We start from the raw sequence: 22,778 nt of genomic DNA on the forward strand, positions 1-22,778 counted from the left end.
AAATAGAAAACAAAAAAGTATAAAGATGGGCCATGGGTTCCACACAGGCACAAATTCAACCCTTGATCATTCATTCCTCATTCAGCAGCACTTAGAGTTTCTGCAATGGATCAGCCACTAAGTCAGGGGCTGGGACCCACAGAATAAGAGAGTATAGCAAAGCAGGGAAGACAGTGTATTAAAGTAGCAATCACCGTAAAGTGTGTCCAATGTTAAAACTGGGGAAACATGCTATTCTGAATGAATCCCTAGAGACTAATTCAAGCCCTTTCTCTCCTGTTATCAATGTATTTATGGGCTGCCTCTTTACACCATCAGCTGAGTTCCCCAAATACAAATTCTTTTCATTAAGACAACAAACATCAACTGAACACCTACCTACTGGTGTGCCATATATTGTGTGAGCATCTGCAGGTAAATTAGCAACGTAAAACTCATTTTGTATGAAGACATCATTTCATATGATGAATTTAGTACCACTTGACAGGGGTGATCTGAAAAATAATTTGATAGATCTTGAAAAAGCTCTTGTAGTATTCTGTCAGCAGATTCTGTCAGCAAAATCAACACTCATTTTCTGAGCTCCAGAAGGCTCTACCTTATTCCCTGGCATAGGTTTAAACGAATACTATCCATCCTTAACAAAGGTTTCGCTACCAGGCTGTGCAGGGCTCTCTACTCTGACAGACCCCGTGTTGGGCATACACTCTATTCGATATTCATTTTGTAGCTGTGTCTTCCCCTAAACTGGATGGACCATTTAGGAAGGCTGTGGCAACTCTCCACCCCATCATGGGGTGGTGGTCACCTAAAATCCCCACATTCATCATAAAACCAGAAACTCCCCTCCTAACGCGGGGGACTGCTTCATTAACCATGAGGCCCTGTATCCCTCCCACCGTCCCACTCCAGCAGTCTGATTTGTTCCACCGGGGGGAGAACGAAGCCAGGGCGTCTGTGTGGGAAGGGAATGGCGTCAGTGTGAGGTCACGTACATTGTCCCGAAAGCCATGTCTACACAGCGGGGACATTCCCGCAGGATGGCGGGGCGCCCTGGAGGCCAGACAGAGAGGCCCGAGTCGCGCAGACGAGCCAGAGGAGCTCAGGGTGGAGAACAAAGCGGGCCACCTCGCGGGGCGTGGCGGGACACCTGGCGCAGCCCCGAGCGCCCCCCGGGTGGGAGAGCGGGAGCGGCGCGCCAGGCCGGGCCGGGCGGGATGGGGCGGGACTTCCGGAAGCCATTTGCCTCAGCGGCGGGGGAACCGGAAGTGGGGGCGCTGCTGCTGGTGCTGGGGCCCGAGGAGGGACGCGCCGGAGCGGGGCCGCCGGGGCTGAGCGAGCAACAGACGCGCCTCCCGCCGACGCCGCAGCCGCTTGGGGCCCACACGGACCCCCTGCCTGAGTGAGTGCACCCCGGGTAGCGGGGACCCGAGCGGTAGGGCCGGGGCTTGGAAGGGACCGCGATTTGTTATTGTGAGAGGCCCGCGGCCGCCCCTCCCCCACCGCGCGCCCCTCCCCCCGCCGCCCCTTGGGGGCCTCGCGCGCGCGCCTTCTCCGCGGGCCCCGCTTTGGTTGCCCGCCGCCCGCGCTGCTCCCTGGACCTCCAGGCCCCGCATCGCCCCTGGGATCCTTTCCTCAGCATCCCACCCCCCCAAACCTGTCGCCTCTCCTCTGCCGCTGACCTCCTCCACTCCGCCTTTGCGCGTGCAGGAGAACCGTGGCGGGGCGCACCGCCCTTCCCCTGCCCACCCGCCGGGGTAGCCCCCATCCTGCACCCCTGGTTCTTCTGGAGGGGCCTTCGCCACTGCAAGCACCGCGTGGAGCGACTCCCTGCCGCCGGGCTCAGCTGTTGCCTGTGCTCCCCCTCGGGTGGCTGGACCTCTGGCCGGCCTCTCCGCGCTGCTCCTGTCTGGGAGGCCTGCAGCGCGGGCCCAAACCAGTTTCTCTGTTTTCTGACTGAGCATTTTCTTCCTCCCTCTGGTGTTGAAGAATTTCACCTCTTCAGAAACTTGTCCGTTTCCTCTAATAATGTTTTCAAAAAGCCATAGACTGTCACGGCGCTGCAGGGATCGATCCCTCCTTAGAGGGCTGTCCAGCCCAGCACCTCATCCTCGAGGTGCGGTCTAGCGAGGTTGGTGATTTGCCCAAGGTCAACCTGCTAGGTAAATGGACCTAGGGGCCGGGGGGTTTGGTGTTTTTTTCACCTGCTCCATTTCCACTTACCAGATCAGGCCCTTCTGTCCTACAAGTTTGTGATAAACCCGTTACGAGGTGACTCACTCTTCTGCTTTCCATAACTCTCAGGCCAGCGTTGCTTTTCATAGTTTATATACACACCTTAAGAAAATCAAATACTTGAAGCTTTGACCTCTTAATTAGAACTTGAAAGGGAAGCCCACCTGGATCCAGCTTAGCACCTCCTGTTGTATAGCTTTAAGTTGGAAGGGGGTGAGAGGCAAAGATGTGGAGAAAGCAGAAAATACCTAGGTTTATCGTCCCTGAGCGTTTGAGAAAGGCTTTGCCTTAGATCTGCTTGGTGTCTTTAGATTCTCCTGGGCACATTGTTCTGACTTAAAGGTTGCCTCCTTGTGGGGGAGCAGGGGAGGAGTAGGAAGTCATTGTGCTTTAATTTGTTGGCTTGGGCATTTGATAATAAATTATGGATGCGCTGGAACCAAGGAACCCACACACCAGGCCACTGAGGCAGGATATTCAGAATGAGGCCTGCCTGCCCCTCCAGGATCACACTGCCAACTGCCTCTGAAACAAAATGAGGAGTCTTAGGTCAGAGTAGAAACATTCTGAATCTTTTCTTAGTACAACTTTGCCCCTTCATGACTTTCCTGGTTAAACTAAAGAAACTTCCAGGGCCTCCCTGGTGCCACAGGAGTTAAGTCTCTATGAAAGTTATCTAGCATAGCCAGCCACTGCAGCATGAGTTCAATCCCCAGGCCTGGGGTGCTAACCCACATGGCTCAGCAGACCTCTGCTGTCTCCCAGCTGCTCCCCTCTGCAGTGTATTTCAGTAGATCTGCCTGTTCTATTCCCCACTCTGTCTCTGGTGAATCCTCTCACCTCCCCCACCTCTGGCCTACAACCCAGCTCTTGTATGCATAAATAAATAAATCTTTTAAAAATAGAATAAACTTCCAGCTTAGTTTGAGAATTTGTATTTCTTTGTTGTTGGAACTGGTCTCCTATAAGCGTCTGAAAACTGGTGGTTTAGTGTCACAGTCCAAATAAAAAAGATAGAAAATGAGGGTAAATTGAGAAATACTGTGCAAATTGCTTAGCCATTTTTCCAGAGAACTCATTTTAATGGCTAATTAAAGCCTCCTTGGAATAGCATCTAGGTAAATTAAAACTTGTTCTTGCGACCTTAATCTCCATTCTGAGTTTTTTCTAACTGAACCGGCTGTTTGAGATCTCAGGAGTTAATGACTTGTTGTATGGGGGAGAGTATTAAGAACCAGTAAGGAGAGATGGGAGTCACATCCCTCCCAGTTGGTCCTTTCCTTGTGGTTACCGATGAAAGTGTCACTCTTCTGACTGCTGCTGTTACCATCACTGAGTAAACTGAGGCAGGAAAGCCAAAGTCACCAAATTTTTGTGGCCCCAGCATGGGCTGTTCTCTGGATGGCTCCTGATTTCATTCTTCATTTTTATTGTAAGTATACACCAGTTTAGGTAATTAACTCCCAAATGATTTATTATCCTCTAAATATATAAGTCTCCTAGCTTGGATAGTTCAAGCCAGGTTGTTAAAGGGGAATTGCATGGGTTTGTGGCTCCGTTTTTCTTTACCTGCTGTTTAAAAGCGGTCCCAAGCTGTAGACATTAGTACAACTATGGAAGCTACTTTGTATTGTAAGACTTTGATTTGGCAAAATAGTACAAAATCCAAGTTTCTGAATGCACAAAGAAACAAATTTTTGCTCAAATATTTTGCCCTTGTAGAAAGGGAAGAAATATGACCTTGTATTTGTAAAGGAAAAAAAAAAAACCTAGTGAATTGGGAACAACTGCCCTCTCTCCCAGTTCTACCTACCTGGTGACCTCAGATAAATAATTTGTTCCTCAGTTTCTCTGTTAGTATAGCCTTTTTTTTTTTTTTTTTAATTTTTTAAGTTTTTTTTTTTTTTTTTTTTTTAATATATACAAGGACTGGGGTACAAGCCAGAGGCATGGGAGGGTGAGAGGATTCACCAGAGACAGAGTGGGGAACAGGCAGACCACCGAAAACACTGTTGGGGGGAGCAGTGGGTGAGGCAGGAGAGGTGTGCTGCGCCATGTGGCTATCTCCCTAGCCGGCCAGGAATCGAGCTTGCACTGCAGAGGCTGCGGACAGCTTCACAGCGCTGCGCTCAACCTGCTACGCCACCAGTGAGCAGTATGCCTTTTTTTTTTTTTGCCCATGGAGAAATTTGAGACTGAGAGGTTTTAATCAGGGTAGCATCAGAATGCCATTAAATTTGGGTAGTAATAATAGAAATTTAAGTGAATACATTTACTAAATTAGAATTCATCACTACTCCATATATTTTTTTCTAGATAGAGCTTGACATCCTTTGCCCAAGAATAATAGACTTTGGAGGTATGGTACCCTGAGTTCAAATCTCACCTCTACACTTATAGATAGAGTAGGATCCTTAAATCTTGCCCAGCTTCAGTTTTATTTAAATAACAAAGCTCCTACACAAGTGTCTTATAAATAATAAATTTATGATAAATCTTAATTGTGGTTATTACAATTATAATTCTAGATCAGTTTACCTGTTGAAGGGGCTCTGAATATTTATGTCTGTAAATTGAATCATAGATCTAAAGAGTTATTGTTGTTTTTATTGGTCTTGAAAGTAGAGTATATGTTCTCCCAGGGATACATAAGATGTTCCATTTGAATACGGGGAAAAACACTAGAACTTCTTTATTTTTTGTAAAAAGGAAAAAGTAAACTTTGCTAATATGTAATGTACAGATTAACAGTAATTCACACATTTAACTTAAAAATAAGTATACCTATATTGTGGTGCATTTCAAAAATAATTCTAAAACCTCTGGAGGTGTCTGGACCTCATTACTCTGATCCAGTCTTTGCTTGTATGCTTTAGTCCACTATAAGCTTTCCTATTCTGTGTTCTCCTAACCACTTTGAATCTCCTTGGTGGAATCTACCTTGTGGCACAGGCCATGCCATTTTGTTAGAAATTTGTCTCACTGTACATGCTACTACCTACAGTCCCTGGCTTCCTGCTTTGGGACATGAAGAATAAGTCTGATAATCTCTTCCCAGTAATCTTTGCATAGTTTGATGGCTCTTTTTGTTCTGTGTCTTCCTCTTCCCCAACCATTTGTTTGTTTTGATTTTTTTTTCCTGATTATAAACACACCTGTTTGTTTCAACTGTTTCTAACATGACGGGTTCAAATTTCTCATCATCTTGGCTCTTTTCCTCTAGATCACCCTCCAGTTTGCCAAAATCCTTTTTAAGTTTCTCAACAAGATCTGAACTTGGTATTCCAAAAACAAATGAAGTGTCTATATCTTGTCTTTAAGTAGTGAGGGATGTATTTGAATTATGCATAAGGAAGACAGTTCATATTCACAGTTTCTCACCCTTGATCTTGAAATAATCCCCAGGAAAAATAGTTTCCATTATATAATTATATAGTGAGATTAGGACAGATTACTTTTCTCCTTTTCAGTAGAGATCCTTTAATTATATTCTCTATTAAACTCTGTGTTGGTTAACATGTTAACTGTTTCTCCAGGTAGGACAGTATAGGGGAGCAAATTAATGAAATTGGTAGGTTTTTAATTTTTTTTTTTTAATGAAAGCTGCATGGTAATCTTTGCATAGTTTGATGGCTTTTTTTTTAAGATTTATTTATTTGTTTATTAAAGATTTATTTATTTATACAAGCACTGGGTGCAGTCAGAAGCGCGGGAGGGTGAGAGAATTCACCAGAGCCAGAGCAGGGAGCAGAGCAGGCAGAAAGACCGAGGTACACTGCTGAGGGGAGCAGCGGGCGGCAGGAGAGGTCTGTGCGCCATGTGGGACCCTCCGGTGGCCGGTGGCCGGGAGCAGCTGGGGATCGAACTGGCGCTGCAGAGGCTGCGGGCAGCTTCGCGACCCAGCGCTCAACCGCTGCGCCACCGGGGGGCCCGAAATTGGTAGGTTTTTAAAAATCTATTTTAAAAGTTAGGAAGCAGGCTTACTCAGTTAGCAAGTGGAAAATTAAATTGTTTGTTGCTATACTTTTTTATATTGTATTTCTAATTTTGAAATCCGTAAGATTGGATAAGTTGTTTGCCCCTTTCTGTCCTAACTTAGCTAGTAAGGTTTTTTGATCAGCAGAGACGAAAGATGTTTTAAAAATTAAAACTTGGTAATAAGCACCCTGTCAATTTAATCTAAATTGCCTGACAAATCTAGAATTGAACTTAGATCCCAAGAAACTTTTCTATAGAAGGCATAGAAAATCTTACTGACTTAAAAATCAAAATCAAAAATAAACTCGAATTTTTTGCTCTTTTTTTTAAAATTTATTTATTTATTTATACAAAAACTGGGTACAGTCAGCAGTGCGGGAGGGTGAGAGAATTCACCAGAGCGGGGAGCAGAACAGGCAGACCTTTGAAGTACACTGCTGAGGGGAGCAGTGGGCAGGAGAGGTCTGTCGCGCCATGTGGAACCGTCCCCAGCGGCCGGGGATCGAATGGCGCTACAGAGGCTGCAGGCAGCTTTGCAGCCCCGTGGCTCAACTGCTGCGCCACCAGGGAGGCCCCTAAACTCAAATTTTGAATGAATTTATGTGACTATTTTAATTATTTAATCATTTTTGCTTTTTCCTTTGTCTTTTCATTTTCCACGCCTTTCTTCAACAGTGAGATCCCAGAGAGATCCCATAGTCTGATTGGTGCTATACATGTTCATTTTACAGTTCTCACCACTTTATGTATTGATGTTTTAATTCAGTGTGGTAGGTGTCTTTTGAGTGAAATGGTTAACTAGAAGGTCCCCTTTAAGGAGTCAGCATGAACTGGTTTGTGATAAGTGGGCCAGATTTAATGTTATTGGGGTCATGCAACCCTAATTTCAGTCACTCACTGTGAATATTACCTAAACTATCTGATCCTTGTTTTTGTAGTATTTTTGTGAGGACTGGAGTCCTATTAAGGAATGAATATATAGATATAGATATAGATATAGATATATATGGAGAGAGAGAAAGAGTTTGTGTGAGTGTGTGTGTAATGGGACTATGTATATCTATATATAGTTTTCTGATAGTTACAAATTTTCGTAATCTAAATAAATGTGTCCCAAATCCCAGCTAGTCCTCATTTTTAGCATCCTTAGCATTTACCAAATGACCTCTTGAGCCTAAAATGTCTTTTAGTAAGTATTCTCCAGAATTGACTGAAAACAGTCTTATTCCTTATTTTTTCCTTTTGGAATATTGCAGCATTTTAAATTTTTCTGAATTTCACTTATCAGACTTCATTATCAGATCAACCCATGTTTGGGCTGATCATTAGTAAGTTTCTTAGTAGAGACCCATTAAAAATAAAAATACCTAATAAACATTTGCTAAAAACTAGTACCAAAGTCTATTTATCAAAGTCTATTTAACTAGTATCAAAGTCTATTTATCTATTGTACTCTGTAGTACAGTTACTTGCCTGATGTTTAATATCCAGTGTTTGCTGTTTAATCAGTATATAATCAGCAGTGTAGTTATCCTTAAATGTGTAACTTTCAGTCTGAAGGGCACTAATGGACTGTAAGTGTCTAGTTGGTAGTGTCACTTGATACTTACAGTAAGTAGTCATGCAAGATTAATATAGATGTAAAGACTATAGTTGGAACAGATTTTTTAAATGTCGTATTGCTTTTAATGACATTCAAATCTGTCTGGAAGTTTAGTGATGCTGGATATTTATGGGATGTAAATAGTTGTCATGTTATCGAACTTATCTCTGCTGAAAATAAACTTCAGTTGGTTAGTTTCTGGACAAAACCACAATGCATCTTAAATTATTGTTTAAAACTTTAACACCTAAGTAAGTGGTAACACATAATAAAATGAGTGAAATATGACATTTTTTTCCTCAGGTGTAGAATGAGCCAAGGAGACTCAAATCCAGCAGCTATTCCACATGCAGCAGAAGATATTCAAGGAGATGACAGGTGGATGTCTCAGGTAAAAGGAAGTGCGTATGTATTATTCACATGAGATGAGCCACTTCAGTGTTTGAGAGTCTTTTGCCCCAAGCTCGAAAGGGAGTTGTTGGTTTTTTGGGTTTTTTTAAAAGATTTTATTTCTTTCTTTCATAGAAGAACTGGGGTTTAGGCCAGAGGTACAGGGGATGAGAGAATTCACCAGCGACAGAGTGAGGAGCAGAACAGGCAAATCTACTGAAATACACTGCTAAGGGGAGCAGGGCAAAACAGAAGAGGTTAGCTGCACCATGTGGTCTAGCTCCCTGGCCAGGGATTGAACTTAGACTGCTGTGGTAGGCGATAGCTTGATAACCCTGAGACTTTAACCCCTGCACCACCAGAAAGGCCCTATAGTATTCTCGTTTTTAAGCTTTTTAATTTTGAAGTAATTTCAAAATTAATACAAAAATTTTAAAAAGAACACCCTATAAGCGTTGTCTAGATTTGCCAGTTGTTAACAATTGTCATAAATGCCTAATTATTGTGCCTGTACCTGTTCGTGTATGTGTATACCAACGTACTGTATTTTCTGAACCATTTGATAATAAGTTGCAGGCCTCATTCCTTCATCCTAAATATTTAGTGTTTTCTAAGGAAGATGTTTTCTTCATAACTGCAGTGTAATTATTAAAATCAGAAAATTTGGCATTGATTGCTTAATTCAGAAGCCATACCCTCATTTCTCCAGTTGTCCCAAAGATGTTCTTGTGTCAGATTTCTTCCCAGTCTAGAGTCACATGATATTGACATCTTGGAATAGTAAAATATTTGTTATTGTAGACTATCTCTCAATTTGGGTTGGTTTCGTCCTCATAATTAAGATTCAGACTACAGTTTTGGCAGGAATATCAGTGCATCCCATAGAGGCCATGATGATGCTTGGTCTCGTTGATAGTGTTTACCACTTGGTTAAGATGGTGTTGGCCTACGTCATGTCTTGTCAATTTATTATAGTATGGACTCCTGGGTTCTTATTTTATTTTATTTTTTTTTTAAAGATTTATTTATTTATACAAGCACTGGGTACAGTCAGAAGCGCGGGAGGGTGAGAGAATTCACCAGAGCCAGAGTGGGGAACAGAGCAGGCAGAAGGACTGAAGTACACTGCTGAGGGGGAGCAGTGGGCATGGCAGGAGAGGTCTGCATGCCATGTGGGACCCTCGCTGGACGGCCGGGGATCGAACTGGTGCTGCAGAGGCTGTGGGCAGCTTTGCAGCCCAGCGCTCAACCACTGCGCCACCGGGGAGGCCCTGGGTTCTTATTTTATTCACTGGATTATCATTCATTGTAATTTAGCAGGTAGGAATCCCTTCATGCTGGCCTCTTTTTCATGTGTCCCTTTTTTTTTTTTTTTTTTTTAGCATTTTTATTACTTTCCTCTTAATAAACTGCCATGTTTGTCTATGACTATATTTAATTTTGTTTCCAATTGTATTACCTCTTTGAATAACAAGGTCTGTGTTATTTTAAGTAGTTACAAGTTTTGTACTTCAGTGTTAATACCCTTCAGGGTATTTTTTCTTGTCTTTCCATACTTAAAAGCCTGTCAGCTAACTTAGTTAGAGTAGTACTATTTTTTTTTTTTTGATGGTTTCATATGATTATTACTAAGTTATTCTTACTTAGGCTTCCTAGTTTGTACTTTTAAAAAAGTATTATGAAAAAGGTAATATGAAATATCTGTATTTTCCATTGGCCCAAAAAGATTGCTAATAGAATTTATGTTCTTATGTTAATTGACCATATTTCTTTCTTTCCTGACAACTCATCTCCAAACCAATATCCTAAATTGGGTATTTTCATGTATTTATGTATTACATATATTTGTATGTATATAAAACACATATTATTTTCCATGTCTTTAAATTGCATCTATCGTTCTGAATGTATTTTTCTGCAGTATATCATATATTAAAAGTGTAGCTATAGTTTATTCATTTTTTTCTTTAGTACTTCATTGCTATATATGAAAACACCAAAATGGATTTACCCATTTTTCATTGATGGGCATTCATCATTTATAACTATGAAAAATAATAACTAGACCTAGAAGCCATTTGTTCCTTGGTATAAATTAGCAGATTTTAAATTGTGCTGATTGGGGAAAAAAATAGTGAAATGGAAGAAAAACAAGATTATTTATATTTTTTTAAGTTGCATAATATGGAAGGACTAACTTTACTAAGTATTAAAACACTAATTATTGGGGAAAAAACAGATCTTGGTTTTTAAATACAGTCTTCAATTTGCTTTAAAATCTGAGGATGGGGTAGAGCAGTAGTTTGGGAAATGACCGAAATAATAGTGGCTGTAATTAGGTGATTGCTGTAGTTGGTGATGGGTACATGTAGGTTCATTATGTTATTCTCTCTGCTTTTGTGTATGTTTGATATCTTCCATAATAAAAGATTTATTTTAAGGGTGATAATGAAAGACTTGACAGTAGATAAACTCAGTATAGATCATACCAAAACATTAAGCTAAAAAAGAAGGCTCAGCAGCAGACTAAGGAAAATACTAAATGTTATAGATGAAGTAAATATTATAGATGAGGCATTGATGTTTTTTATTATCATAAAAATATCCTCATGGTATCACTAGATAAGTATCTTAATAAAAACAGGGCAGGAAGTTTTTAACATTTTTTTCCCTCAAAAAATACAAATTAGAACAATGGGAAGAGAAAGGAGAAAGAAAAATTTTATTATCCAGAGCAAGTATGGTTATAATAAAACCAGTTGTGATATATAGCCCTTTGGCTAAGAATTTGAAGATATTATCCAAGATCCATGAAAGTTTGACCTAAGAATTCCCAGTATGTAAAAAATAGAGTACATGTAAACTTCTTTATAACAGTATTACTGACAATTCTGTTGATAGGAAAATAATTTTTTTAATGGGTGTGTTCTGTGGTATATTATCTGGCAGTTAAAAATTATGACTATGAAAGTCATGTAGCTCCATAGAAAAATAATTCTAATATAATGTTAAGTGCAGTTGCCATGACTGCTATTTATTACCTACTGGGTGCCCACCAGCAGCTGAGCCCCTTTCATAGAACTCTCATCTTCCCAACTCTAAAATGAAGTTGCCAGCAGATGGGAAAAACAAGACTCAGATTATGTACTTCCTTAAGGTCATTGGGTTGCAAAGTAGACAAGCTAGGATTTGAATGAGGTTTTTCTGTCCCCAAAGCCAAAGGAGCCAGAAAGAGGTGTACGTAATGATTCAGCTATGGCATGGGGGTGAGAGGGAGAGTGTATGAAAAAGGATGAGAAGAAAATACCCATATATGGTATAAGTTGCTGAGTTAGGATGGTAGAATTAGAGGTGTTTGGTGTTGTCTTTTTCTATTTTTCCAAACTTGCTGTAACTAAAAAGAAAATGTAGAGTAATTAAACCTTTAGAATGGTAGAGTATAAATTCCAAGACACTCTAAAAACTGAGCTGTTAGTATGGAGATATATTAATAGTTGGTGACTTCAGTTCATGCAGTAGAAAGTTGACATGATGTGAAAATGCACCTAATTCATTAACTGGAGTTTTATTTTTGTTCATCTCATCCTTTCAGCTTAAAAATGCATATTGTTAAGTACAGTTAAAATAATATGCTTCCATGGTTAAATTTGAGAGAAAGAAAAACTTCTAAAAAAACATGTTAATGTAGTTTTCTCTTCTGGTTTCAGTAGAATCCCTGTTTTCTGAAGCACTTACTTACATGATCAATAGGGTAAGGGTGGGTAAAAAAATTGCAACATTTAATTGCAGATTGAGAGGAGTAAGTTTTAGGGACAAATGGAATGCTTAGCAACATAGTATGTAACTGGTTGAACAACAGTTTTGTCTAGACCAAGATATCACACAAGGAAAGAATAACCACCTTCTAAATTTCTCTTTTCAAACCAGCACAACAGATTTGTCCTGGACTGTAAAGACAAAGAGCCTGATGTACTATTTGTGGGGGACTCAATGGTGCAGTTAATGCAACAATATGAGGTAAAGGTGGAAGGGGGGGGTGAGGGTGGTTCTTGGCAACTAATGTGAACCCATGTGTTGCTAACAGACTTTCTAAGCTGAACCTATACACTTACCCTAGACACTGTAGAGAAGCTCTAGATTAGCATATGAGAGTCACACCCACCTAGTGGGATTCTTCATACTTGATGAGACAAAAAAAAGTTAGCATTGTTTATAACTAAACTTCCTTTTTTGCTTTGACTTCCAAGAAGCTTCACATTATATTTACCTGTATTTGTCTTCATCATGAGTTTCTACTTACTTGTATTTTACTATTTTCTTGATTGTATTTGCTCATTTATATTTGTCTTAGTCACAGTTTTCACCATTATTTTATATATTTCTACAGCAAGCTGTTCCAAATCTTGTTTTTAGGGTTAGGAGTTATATCAAAGGAAATTTAAAAGAAAAGATAACTATTTCTTTTTGGCTCCAGCACTCGAAATTTCATTTTGTGTTTGTTTTTATTTTACCTTAGTCTTTTAAATGACTGAACAAAATGAAAGGAGAGTTTATTGAATCACAACTTTATTATAAATATTGGTACCTCTTAAGGGGTCATCAGGTTGAGTTGTGATTCAGTTCTGGGGCTAAGACCAGTGCTGCATCAAGAACTGAGTCACACAATGACATATGCAAGGCCCTTTAAACAGAGGGTGATTGACCATCTGCACTGTAATGTTAGAATACAAAACATGAAATGTTACTTCCATTGCCTCAAAATATTACTGCAGGTAAAGAATCTTATTCTCTACTGATTTTACCCAGAATAAATCGAGTTTCTCTCTTTTTAGATTTGGCGAGAGCTCTTTTCTCCACTTCATGCTCTGAATTTTGGAATTGGGGGAGATACAACAAGACATGTTTTGTGGAGACTAAAGAATGGAGAACTGGAAAATATTAAACCTAAGGTGAAATGAACTTTTTTTTTAAAGACTATCATTAATCTTGTGTCTTTTTCAGATATAAATTGCCTAAAACTGGTAAGTAAAAAAAAATTGCTTCTTTAAAGTGTTTTTTCACTATTTCAGCTTCATGCCTCTTTAAGGGAAATGATATCGTCATTACTTAAGAACATTCCAAATACATATTTAATTAAAAAGACCATCTATTGTTACCCCTGGTCATACTTGTACTCTCTTCAGCTGTAGAAGAAGAGTCCATGCTGATTAGGTGGGCTGTTCTGTGGACCTGAGACCGTATGAGGAGAAACTGCTTAGAGGTGGGCCTTAAGAGCAGAGCCAAGTTCCCTTCAGGAAGTAATTTTGTCTTTTTTTTTTTTTTAGAGCCTTTGGAGTTTTTTTTAAAGATTTTTATTTATTCATACAAGCACTGGGTACAGTCAGAGGCGCGGGAGGGTGAGAGAATCCACCAGAGCCAGAGGGGAGAGCAGAGCAGGCAGAATGACGAGGTACACTGCTGAGGGGAACAGCGGGCGGGGCAGGAGAGGCCTGCGCGCCATGTGGGACCCTCACCCGGCGGCCGGGGAACGAACCGGCGCTGCAGAGGCCGCAGGCAGCTCCGCAACCCAGCGCTCAACTGCTGAGCCACCTGGGAGGTCCCCCTTCAGGGAGTAATTTTGGGCCTATTTAACCATGTAAACAAATTGATAGTCAAGGCCTCTAAGTTCTTCTCAAAAAAATTTGAAGCAGATGTGAATAAATAATTCACCATAAACATGTGCCCAGTAGTGGGCCTCCCTGGTGGGCCGAGGGGTTAAGATCTGACCTATGAAGCTATTTGCAGCCATTGCAGCATGAGTTTGATCCTGGCGGCCAGGGAGAAACCCACATGGTGCAACAGACCTCTCCGGATTCGCCTGCTGTTCCCCTCTGCAGTGTATTTCAGTCAATCCGCCTGTTCTGTTCCCCACTCTGTGAATCCTTTCACACACCCCAGCACCTCTGGCCTGTACCCCAGTTCTTGTATGCATACATAAATCTTTAAAAACAAACAAATATGTACCCAGTACTTTGTCACATTATAAAGGTCCTGAATTGACAGACTGCATATGATTTTTTTCATCCTCAAACATGGGGAAAAAACACCTTTTTCCATTTATCAGTTGAGCCACTGATAACAGTTGTGTCAATTGAAAGTTTTTTTTTTTTTAAATATTTTTTTTTTTTAAGATTTACCTATTTCATCTATACAAGCACTGGGTACAGTCAGAAGCGCGGGAGGGTGAGAGAATTCACCAGAGCCAGAGCGGGGAGCAGAGCAGGCAGAAGGACCGAAGTACACTGCTGAAGGGAGCAGCGGGCGGCAGGAGAGGTCTGTGTGCCATGTGGGACCCTCCTGTGGTGGCTGGGGAGCAGCTGGGGATTGAACCGGCGCTGCAGAGGCTGCGGGCAGCCTCGCAACCCAGCACTCAACCGCTGCGCCACCGGGGAGTCCCCAATTGAAAGTATTTTATTCTTTGCCTTTCTAAAAGAAAAACTTACCTGTTTTTTTTTTTTTGTTTTGTTTTGTTTTTAAAGATTTATTTATTTATTTATACAAGCACTGGGTACAGTCAGATGCACGGGAGGGTGAGAGAATTCACCAGTGCCAGAGCGGGGAGCAGAACAGGCAGACTGACGAAGTATTGCTGAGGGGAGCTGCGAGCACAGCAGGAGAGGTCTGCGCGCCAGTGGCCGGGGATCCAACCGGCGCTGCAGAGGCTGCGGCAGCTTTGCAGCCCAGCGCTCAACTGCTGCGCCACCGGGGAGGCCCAAAACTTACCTATTCTTTTGTGACAGAGTAGAAGTTACTTGTGGAGTCATATAGGAAGCTGTTACATTTCTAGGTGATGACTGTAAAAAAATTTTTTTAAAGATTTATTTATTTATGTATACAAGAACTGGGGTATAAGCCAGAGGTGCAGGGGGTGGGAGGATTCACCAGAGACAGAGTGGGGAGCAGAACAAACGGGTTGACTGAAATACACTGTTGAGGGGAAGAGTGGGTGAGTCAGGAGAGGTCTGCTGCGCCATGTGGGTTAGCTCCTTGGCTGGGGATGGAACTCATGTCACAGTAGCTAGAGATAGCTTGATAGCACTGTGTCTTTAACCCCTGTGCCACCAGGGATGCCCACATTTTTTTTAAGAGAAAAACTTGATAAAAATACATTCAGCCTCCATCCCAGTATATGAGTGCTGCAATGTGTTGAAATCCTTTACACTCCCCTGGGCACATCTGTTAATTATTTCAAAAGGTACGTCTAGTCAAGGAGTCTTTTTTTTTTTTTTCTCTTTTTTTTGAGTTGCAAGTATTTCCCCTAGATGTCTTAGATTTCACTTAAAAACATTTTTGTGATATGTAGATGCTTAATTGTTTTTTTTTTAATAGAGGCATGTTTTATTTATTTGTTTGTTTGTTTGTTTTGTTTATGCAAGCACTGGGTACAGTCAGAAGCGCGGGAGGGTGAGAGAATTCACCAGAGCCAGAGCGGGGAGCAGAGCAGGCAGAAGGACCGAAGTACACTGCTGAAGGGAGCAGCGGGCGTCAGGAGAGGTCTGCGAGCCATGTGGGACCCTCCTCCGGTGGCCAGGGAGCAGCCGGGGATCGAACCAGTGCCGCAGAGGTCGCGGGCAGCTTCGCAACCCAGCGCTCAACCGCTGCGCCACCGGGGAGGCCCTTAATTGTTTTTTTTAAGATTTTTTATTTATACAAGAACTGGGGTACAGTCCGAGGTGTGGGAGGGTGAGAGAATTCACCAGAGACAGAGCGGGGACCAGAATAGGCAGATGGGTGCTCGCTCCAGCAGCACATACACTAAAATTGGAATGATACAGAGAAGATTAGCATGGCCCCTGCGCAAGGATGACACTTAAATTCGTGAAGCGTTCCATATTTTTAACAAGCCAATCCAAATCAGCCCCTTAAGAAGAAAGAAAATTAAGGTTAGGGGATCATGTGTAAATGGATAAGTGTGAAAGTAGAAATTACCTACTCCAGAGAGCCATTTGGGTACTTTGCCTTTAAATAAAATGTCTCTTCCATCTGGCCCAAAAAAAAAAAAAAAAACAGAATAGGCAGACTGACCGAAGACACTGCTGAGGGGAGCAGGGGGCGAGATAGGAGAGGTTTGCTGCACCATGTGGGATTCTCGCCGACCGGCCGGGATCAAACCTGTGCTGCAGAGGCTGTGGACAGCTTCACAGTGTGGCGCTCAACAGCCTGCGCCACCAGAGAGGCCCTCTTTTTTTTTTTTTTTTTAAGATTGATTTATTTATGCATACAAGAGCTGGGGTATAGACCAGAGATGTGGGGAGTGAGAGAATTCACTAGAGACAGAGTGGGGAACATAACAGGTAGACTGACTGAAATACGCTGCTGAGAGGAGCAGCAGGTGAGTCAGGAGAGGTCTGCTGTGCCATGTGGGTTGCTCCTTAGCCTGCTGGGGATCGAACTCGTGCTGCAGAGGCTGCGGATTGCTTCATAGTGCGGTGCTTAGCCCATTGCGCCACCAGGGAGGCCCTTAAGTACTGTTTCTAACTCCATAATAATAATCTTATTTCTTCCTAGTACAATTTTGCACTCAAATATTAATCTTAGAATTTATCTTGATATGTATGAGGCATGAATCTATTTTAAAGTGACTGCACAGTTGAAATTATCTAACACCATTTGAACTGTTCATCTTTCTTTGATTTTTGAATAAAACATCTAAATATTAGACATTCCTTTCTCTCTGAATACTTATCTCTCCTCCTCCTCCTCTTATTTATAGGTTATTGTTGTCTGGGTAGGAACGAACAACCATGAAAACACGGCAGAGGAAGTTGCAGGTGGAATTGAGGCCATTGTACAACTTATCAACACAAGGCAGCCACAGGCCAAAATCATTGTATTGGTATGTAGTCCTTGGGTGCATGGAGACTTTGATGTCATTAGGTCAGGTGAGGACTCTATTTAGAAACATGATTGTTTAAGAATATGGAGAATTTTTAGGTGGGAATAGTTTTCAATACTTCTGAGAAGCTCTTCTCTGATATATCCCATTGTCTTACCAACCTCAGCATTTCCCAGACCAACTGTGGGGTCATCTTTTATTTGCTCATACTTGTTTAGAAGTGAAACAAGTTTGCCTTGTTTGTTGCCTCGGGTAGTCTTAATTTTTTTTTTAAATTGTCTTGTAACTTTATAAATTACATATGATACTTGTCCTAGTCCTGAGTCTCTTAGCCTTGGGTTTCAAATTGGCTTAGGTCTGTTGTTCTCTTTCATTGTAAATTTGTAAAGGTCGTGTTTTTGTTAGAATCTCTAAAGTCTCTAAAACATTAGAAATTCAGTCAGCAAGAAAATGGTCTTACCCCTTTATAGTTCTACCCTTAACAGAATGTGCTATTGTTTATAGTTATAGCATTATTAGTCTTCATGGTCTCAGAAATTAATGATTGTCAATTTCAATGTAAAAATTTACCTGTCAGTATTCTTTGCCCAACTAAAAATGCATGTTTCAGTGAAATCTGATGTGTTCAGCTCTTTACTGAGATAGTATTAGGAAAATATTTATTCAACAGATGTGAAAATCTCCATGTACCAAGCACCATAATAGGTCCTGAGCATATAAAATGAGTAAGTCGTCGCTCACAGTCTGTGCATGAACACAGTAATATAAAAAGAGTTACCAAACTGCCTCCTTATGGGATTAAGGGGAGAACAGTCCATTTTGGATATAATTGTTGACATCTAAGTTTAGTTTTAAAGAACTAGCTTGTCTCCAGACAAATGAAGAAATGTGAGAAAAGAAGGGACTGCAGAAAAATAAAAAGAAAATGATCAAAGTTTATATATTTATGTGTGTATTGAATAAGTGAAGGGGAGGATTCTAGAAGAATTTTAGGGTTGTTATCAAAGTTTGAGGTTGGGATGGTTAAGGGAATAATGAGGCTACCTACAGTCAGTTTATGTAGAAATTTATATGCCATGTTAGGAGTTCAGATTTTATCCTTAAGGTACTAGGGAGCCAGGCTTCACATTTTATATTACATGGTATTTAACTGTTCATGTACTACTTTTTTTTTTTTTTAAAGATTGATTGATTGATTGATTTATACATACAAGCACTGGGTACAGTCAGAAGTGCGGGAGGGTGAGTGAACTCACCAGAGCCAGAGCGGGGAGCAGAGCAGGCAGAGGGACCGAAGTACACTGCTGAGGGGAGCAGCGGGTGGCAGGAGAGGTCTGCTCGCCATGTAGGACCCTCCTCCAGTGGCTGGGGAACAGCCGGGGATTGAACCGGCGCTGCAGAGGCTGCGGGCAGCTTCATAACCCAGTGCTCAACCACTGCCCTGCACCACCAGGGAGGCCCTCATGTACTTCTTTATACCAGTCTTATTTCAAAAAGGATTATATTGTGGTTAAAAGTTCACTTCTGGAGTACAAGGGTTGGTACATGGTAGTTGCTTAGGACATATTGTCTGAATGTTACTTTATAAATACTCCGTAAATGTTTTTTGTTTCAACCAGATTTTTAAATTTGATACTCGGTGGTATAATCTACAGTGCTAAAACATGGGAAATAACCTAGTCCACACTATAAGGAAATGATTATATAAATCATTCAATATAATAGCACTAATCACGTGACAGTTTTGAGGATTGTGTGAAAATAGCATTTATGAAGTATTTAAATAAAAAGAACCAATGTGTATATTATATTCAGAATTTCTTCAAAGTATGTATGCAGTTGAGAAGGAAACAAAATTAAAATAGGGCTTCCCCTGGTAGCGCAGGCAGTTGAAGGCATCTCTGTGAAGCTGTCCGCAGCCTCTACAGCGCCAGTTCGATCCCAGCCGGCCGGACGAGAGTCCCACATGGCGCGGCAGACCTCTCCTGTTAAGCCCTCTGCACCCCTCAGCAGTGTATTTCATCAATCTGCCTGTTCTGTTCCCCACTCTGTCTCTGGTGAATCCTCTCACCCTCCCACACATCTGGCCTGTACCCGGGTTCTTTTATAAATAAATAAACAAATAAATAAATAAATAGATTTTTAGCAAAAAATTAAAATAGCTGTTAAATGGTGAGGCCATCAGAAACATTATTTTATTTTTACATTTTGTTTCCTTTAATATGAAAATATTTTAGCAGCTACTGTTATGGGAAAAATCACATGGCATACAATTGATACTCATGTTAGGAAAATGTTGCGCAGTTACAGTTAGGAAAATGTTATGTCATCCTTGCTTGAAAATCCCCACAAATATGATGCCTGTTTTTTGAGACTTCACCATTCTTCATGGCTTTGTTGCTGTGATGGTCTTTGACAGAACAATATATGTTTACTGTTCATTGGCTGTACTTCCTGGTTGCTCATTTTATCTTAACCAGATTTTGATATGTCACCAGAAAGGGCTATTCTTTGTTAATTATTAGATGCACTTTAAAAGTACATAATTATGGGCCTCCCCGGTGGCACAGTGGTTGAGCGCTGGGTTGCGAAGCTGCCCTCAGCCTCTGGAGCGCCGGTTCGATCCCCGGCTGCTCCCTGGCCACCGGAAGAGGGTCCCACATGGCGCGCAGACCTCTCCTGCCGCCCGCTGCTCCCCTCAGCAGTGTACTTTGGTCTTCTGCTTGTTCTGCTCCCCGCTCTGGCTCTGGTGAATTCTCTCACCCTCCCGCACTTCTGACTGTACCCAATACTTGTATAAATAAATAAATCTTTAAAAAAAAAAAAGTACATAATTATACTTTTAACAATCATGTAAATTAGGCTTTAGGATTGACACATCTTTGAAATTTTTGAGATGCCTAGGCTCAAAGATTAGAGGGAATCAAACTATGGTAACAGACACATAATTCTCTACAGTTCTCCTTTGGAACTATAAAATCACACAATTAATTGATAATCAAGGGTGCAACATTTTGCTGGAAAAAAATAAAAGCAAAAGCAAACATGAGGGCCTCCCCGGTGGCGCAGCGGTTGAGTGCTGGGTTGCGAGGCTGCCCGCAGCCTCTGCGGTGCCAGTTCGATCCCCGGCTGCTCCCCGGCCACCGGAGGAGGGTCCCAAATGGCGCGCAGACCTCTCCTGCCGCCCACTGCTCCCCTCAGCAGTGTACTTCGGTCCTTCTGCCTGCTCTGCTCCCTGCTCTGGCTCTGGTGAATTCTATCACCCTCCCACGCTTCTGACTGTACCCAGTGCATGTATAAACAAAACAAACAAATAAATAAATAAAACATGCCTCTATAAAAAAAAAAAAGCAAACATGAGCAAGTACTTAGTTTGGGTATAAATTTTTTTCTTTTATAGAATACATGTAGAACACCTTTTTTTGTGAGTGGCAGAAATTTTGCATGATAGTAACTTGCTGTGTGATATCATAAACCAACTGAAAGAGGTCTGACAGTTTTATAAGAATACCTTTTCTGTAAAAGCCATTTCTAGTATTTGATGATATTATGGCTCTTGCAGGCTTTTATTTACTATGGTATAAAGACAGAGATCTGACGTATTAGCTTATATTATCAAAAAGTTAAAAACTAGTTTAGCATCCGTCTTTATTTTACCATATGTGACTCTGATCCATGAAGACAGTATCTGTTACAACTCTTACTTCTCTTGTGTAGTAGTGTAGGTTCCATATGTTATAAGTAGATTATTCTGAGGATTGTACGGAAGAAGAATTGAAGGGAAGGTAACACTGTCATTAGGGAGACCAGCCAGGAGAGTTTACCTTAATTGAGATAGATAGTGGTAAGTTCCTTAGCCATCTCGGTATATAGAACCAAAATGGATTCGAAGAACATTTAGGGGGCCTCCCTGGTGGCACAAGGAGTTGAGACGCAACCTGTAAAGCTTTGTGTAGCCACTGCAGCATGAATTTGATCCCTGGCCAGGGAGGTGACCCACATGGCGCAGCAGACCTCTCCTGACTCGCCCACTGCTCCCCTCAACAGTGTATTTCAGTGAATCAGCCTGTTCTGTTCCCCACTCTGACTCTGGTGAATCTTCTCACCCCCCCCACCGCACCTCTGGCCTGTACCCCAGTTCTTGTATAAATAGAATAAATCTTTAAAAAAAAAAAAAACCTGAAGGATGGAACATGCCTTCTTCGCTTTAAAAAAAAAAAAAAAAAAAGGGGGCGCAGCAGACCTCTCCTGACTCACCGGCTGCTTTCCTCAGCAGTGTGCTTTGGTCGATCTGCCTGTTCTGTTCCCCACTCTGTCTCTGGTGAATCCTCTCACCCCCTGCATCTCTGGCCTATACCCTAGCTCTTGTATGCATAAAAAATCTTCAAAAAAAAATTTAGGATGCAAAAGCTAAGTAATTTAATGATAAATAGAAATGTAGGATGAAAGACTCGAGGATGTTGGAATGACCAGGCATTGCAAAGAATGTAGAAGGAGCAGTTTGAGGGCACTGCCTTAAGTTGGGAGTACTTCGGGAACATTCAAGTTTGTTCTGTAGTTGGAGGTTTAATACGCAGTTTTGAGACTTTAAGAGATCTAGGATAAAGTGTTTAGAATGGGAACACAGACAACAGCTCTGAAGGATACCAACAATTAAGGAACAGAAGGAAGAAGAATTCATGAAGGAACTGAGAAGGAATTCTCAGGATTTTCATTAAAACCTTTCTAGTGTTCAGAAAGGTCTAAAAAGTGTCAAATGGACCAATTTTTACAGCATTATCTGAAATCACAAATAAATAAGTAGAGTGAAATCAGTGTGGTTTTGTTTTTTGTGTTTTTTTCTCTTATATTCTTCTCTACTTCACCCCAGGGTTTGTTACCTCGAGGTGAGAAGCCCAACCCCTTGAGGCAAAAGAATGCCAAGGTGAACCAACTCCTGAAGGTTTCCTTGCCGAAGCTTGCCAACGTTCAGCTCCTGGATACAGATGGGGGCTTTGTGCACTCGGACGGTGCCATCTCCTGCCACGACATGTTTGATTTTCTGCATCTCACAGGAGGGGGCTATGCAAAGATCTGCAAACCGCTTCATGAACTGATCATGCAGTTGTTGGAGGAAACACCTGAAGAGAAACAAACCACCATTGCCTGACTGGCTCCATCAGTGTTAATAGCGTCCTGGCTTCCTCAGATCAGTTGTATCACTGGCACTACAGAATCCTTCTCTTAAGGCACTTTGCATTGTAGAATGTTCCTGGATGTTCATATCTAGTGTTTGAAGGGGAGGAGGGATTTAAACTGGTCCTGTACATAGAAGGTTTGTTTGACTCGGGAGAAAAATTAGCCAAGGAAGATTTTCGTTTAAATTCATTTCTAACCAGAGGGGGACTTTTTAGTTATATGTGTGACACGGTCATTGAATTATCACTGTTTTTCCTAAGACAACATCAGGCCTAAGTACTGAACAAAATGAAGATTCTTTTCTTGGCCCTTCTTTCTGTGGATTATGTCATGTATAATAATCAGAATCACACCTCTTGGCTTTAAAATATGTTTTTCCAGTTTTCAGGTTCATAATTTAGCCTTTTTTTATTTTGCTTTACTCATATATATTTGAATGTTTTCTTAACATACAGCATTGAATTGAATATGCATTGTCATTGAAATATGGGAGATGCTTTAGTTTCAAGTGAATTTATT

The 22,778-nt window shown here is 41.4% G+C and overlaps 1 protein-coding gene across 3 annotated transcripts; it reads left to right on the top strand.

Moving 5' to 3' along the window:
- Positions 1-8,126: 8,126 nt before the first annotated feature.
- On the top strand, positions 8,127-22,230 carry PAFAH1B2 (platelet activating factor acetylhydrolase 1b catalytic subunit 2; the record flags this gene model as incomplete). 3 transcript variants are annotated; one of them, XM_084249664.1, is made up of 5 exons in its annotated part: positions 8,127-8,207; positions 12,134-12,223; positions 13,039-13,155; positions 16,959-17,096; positions 21,952-22,230. In XM_084249664.1, the coding sequence occupies 5 exons, from the start codon at positions 8,127-8,129 to the stop codon at positions 22,228-22,230; spliced, it is 705 nt and encodes a 234-aa protein (XP_084105790.1). The 3 variants fall into 3 exon arrangements, with proteins under 3 accessions (XP_084105790.1, XP_084105791.1, XP_084105792.1); XM_084249665.1 differs by having other exon boundaries at positions 16,959-17,081; XM_084249666.1 differs by lacking the exon at positions 13,039-13,155 and having other exon boundaries at positions 16,959-17,081.
- Positions 22,231-22,778: the final 548 nt, after the last annotated feature.

This window comes from Talpa europaea (assembly GCF_964194135.1).
Source record: "Talpa europaea genome assembly, chromosome: 12".
Classification (NCBI taxonomy): Eukaryota; Metazoa; Chordata; class Mammalia; order Eulipotyphla; family Talpidae; genus Talpa; species Talpa europaea.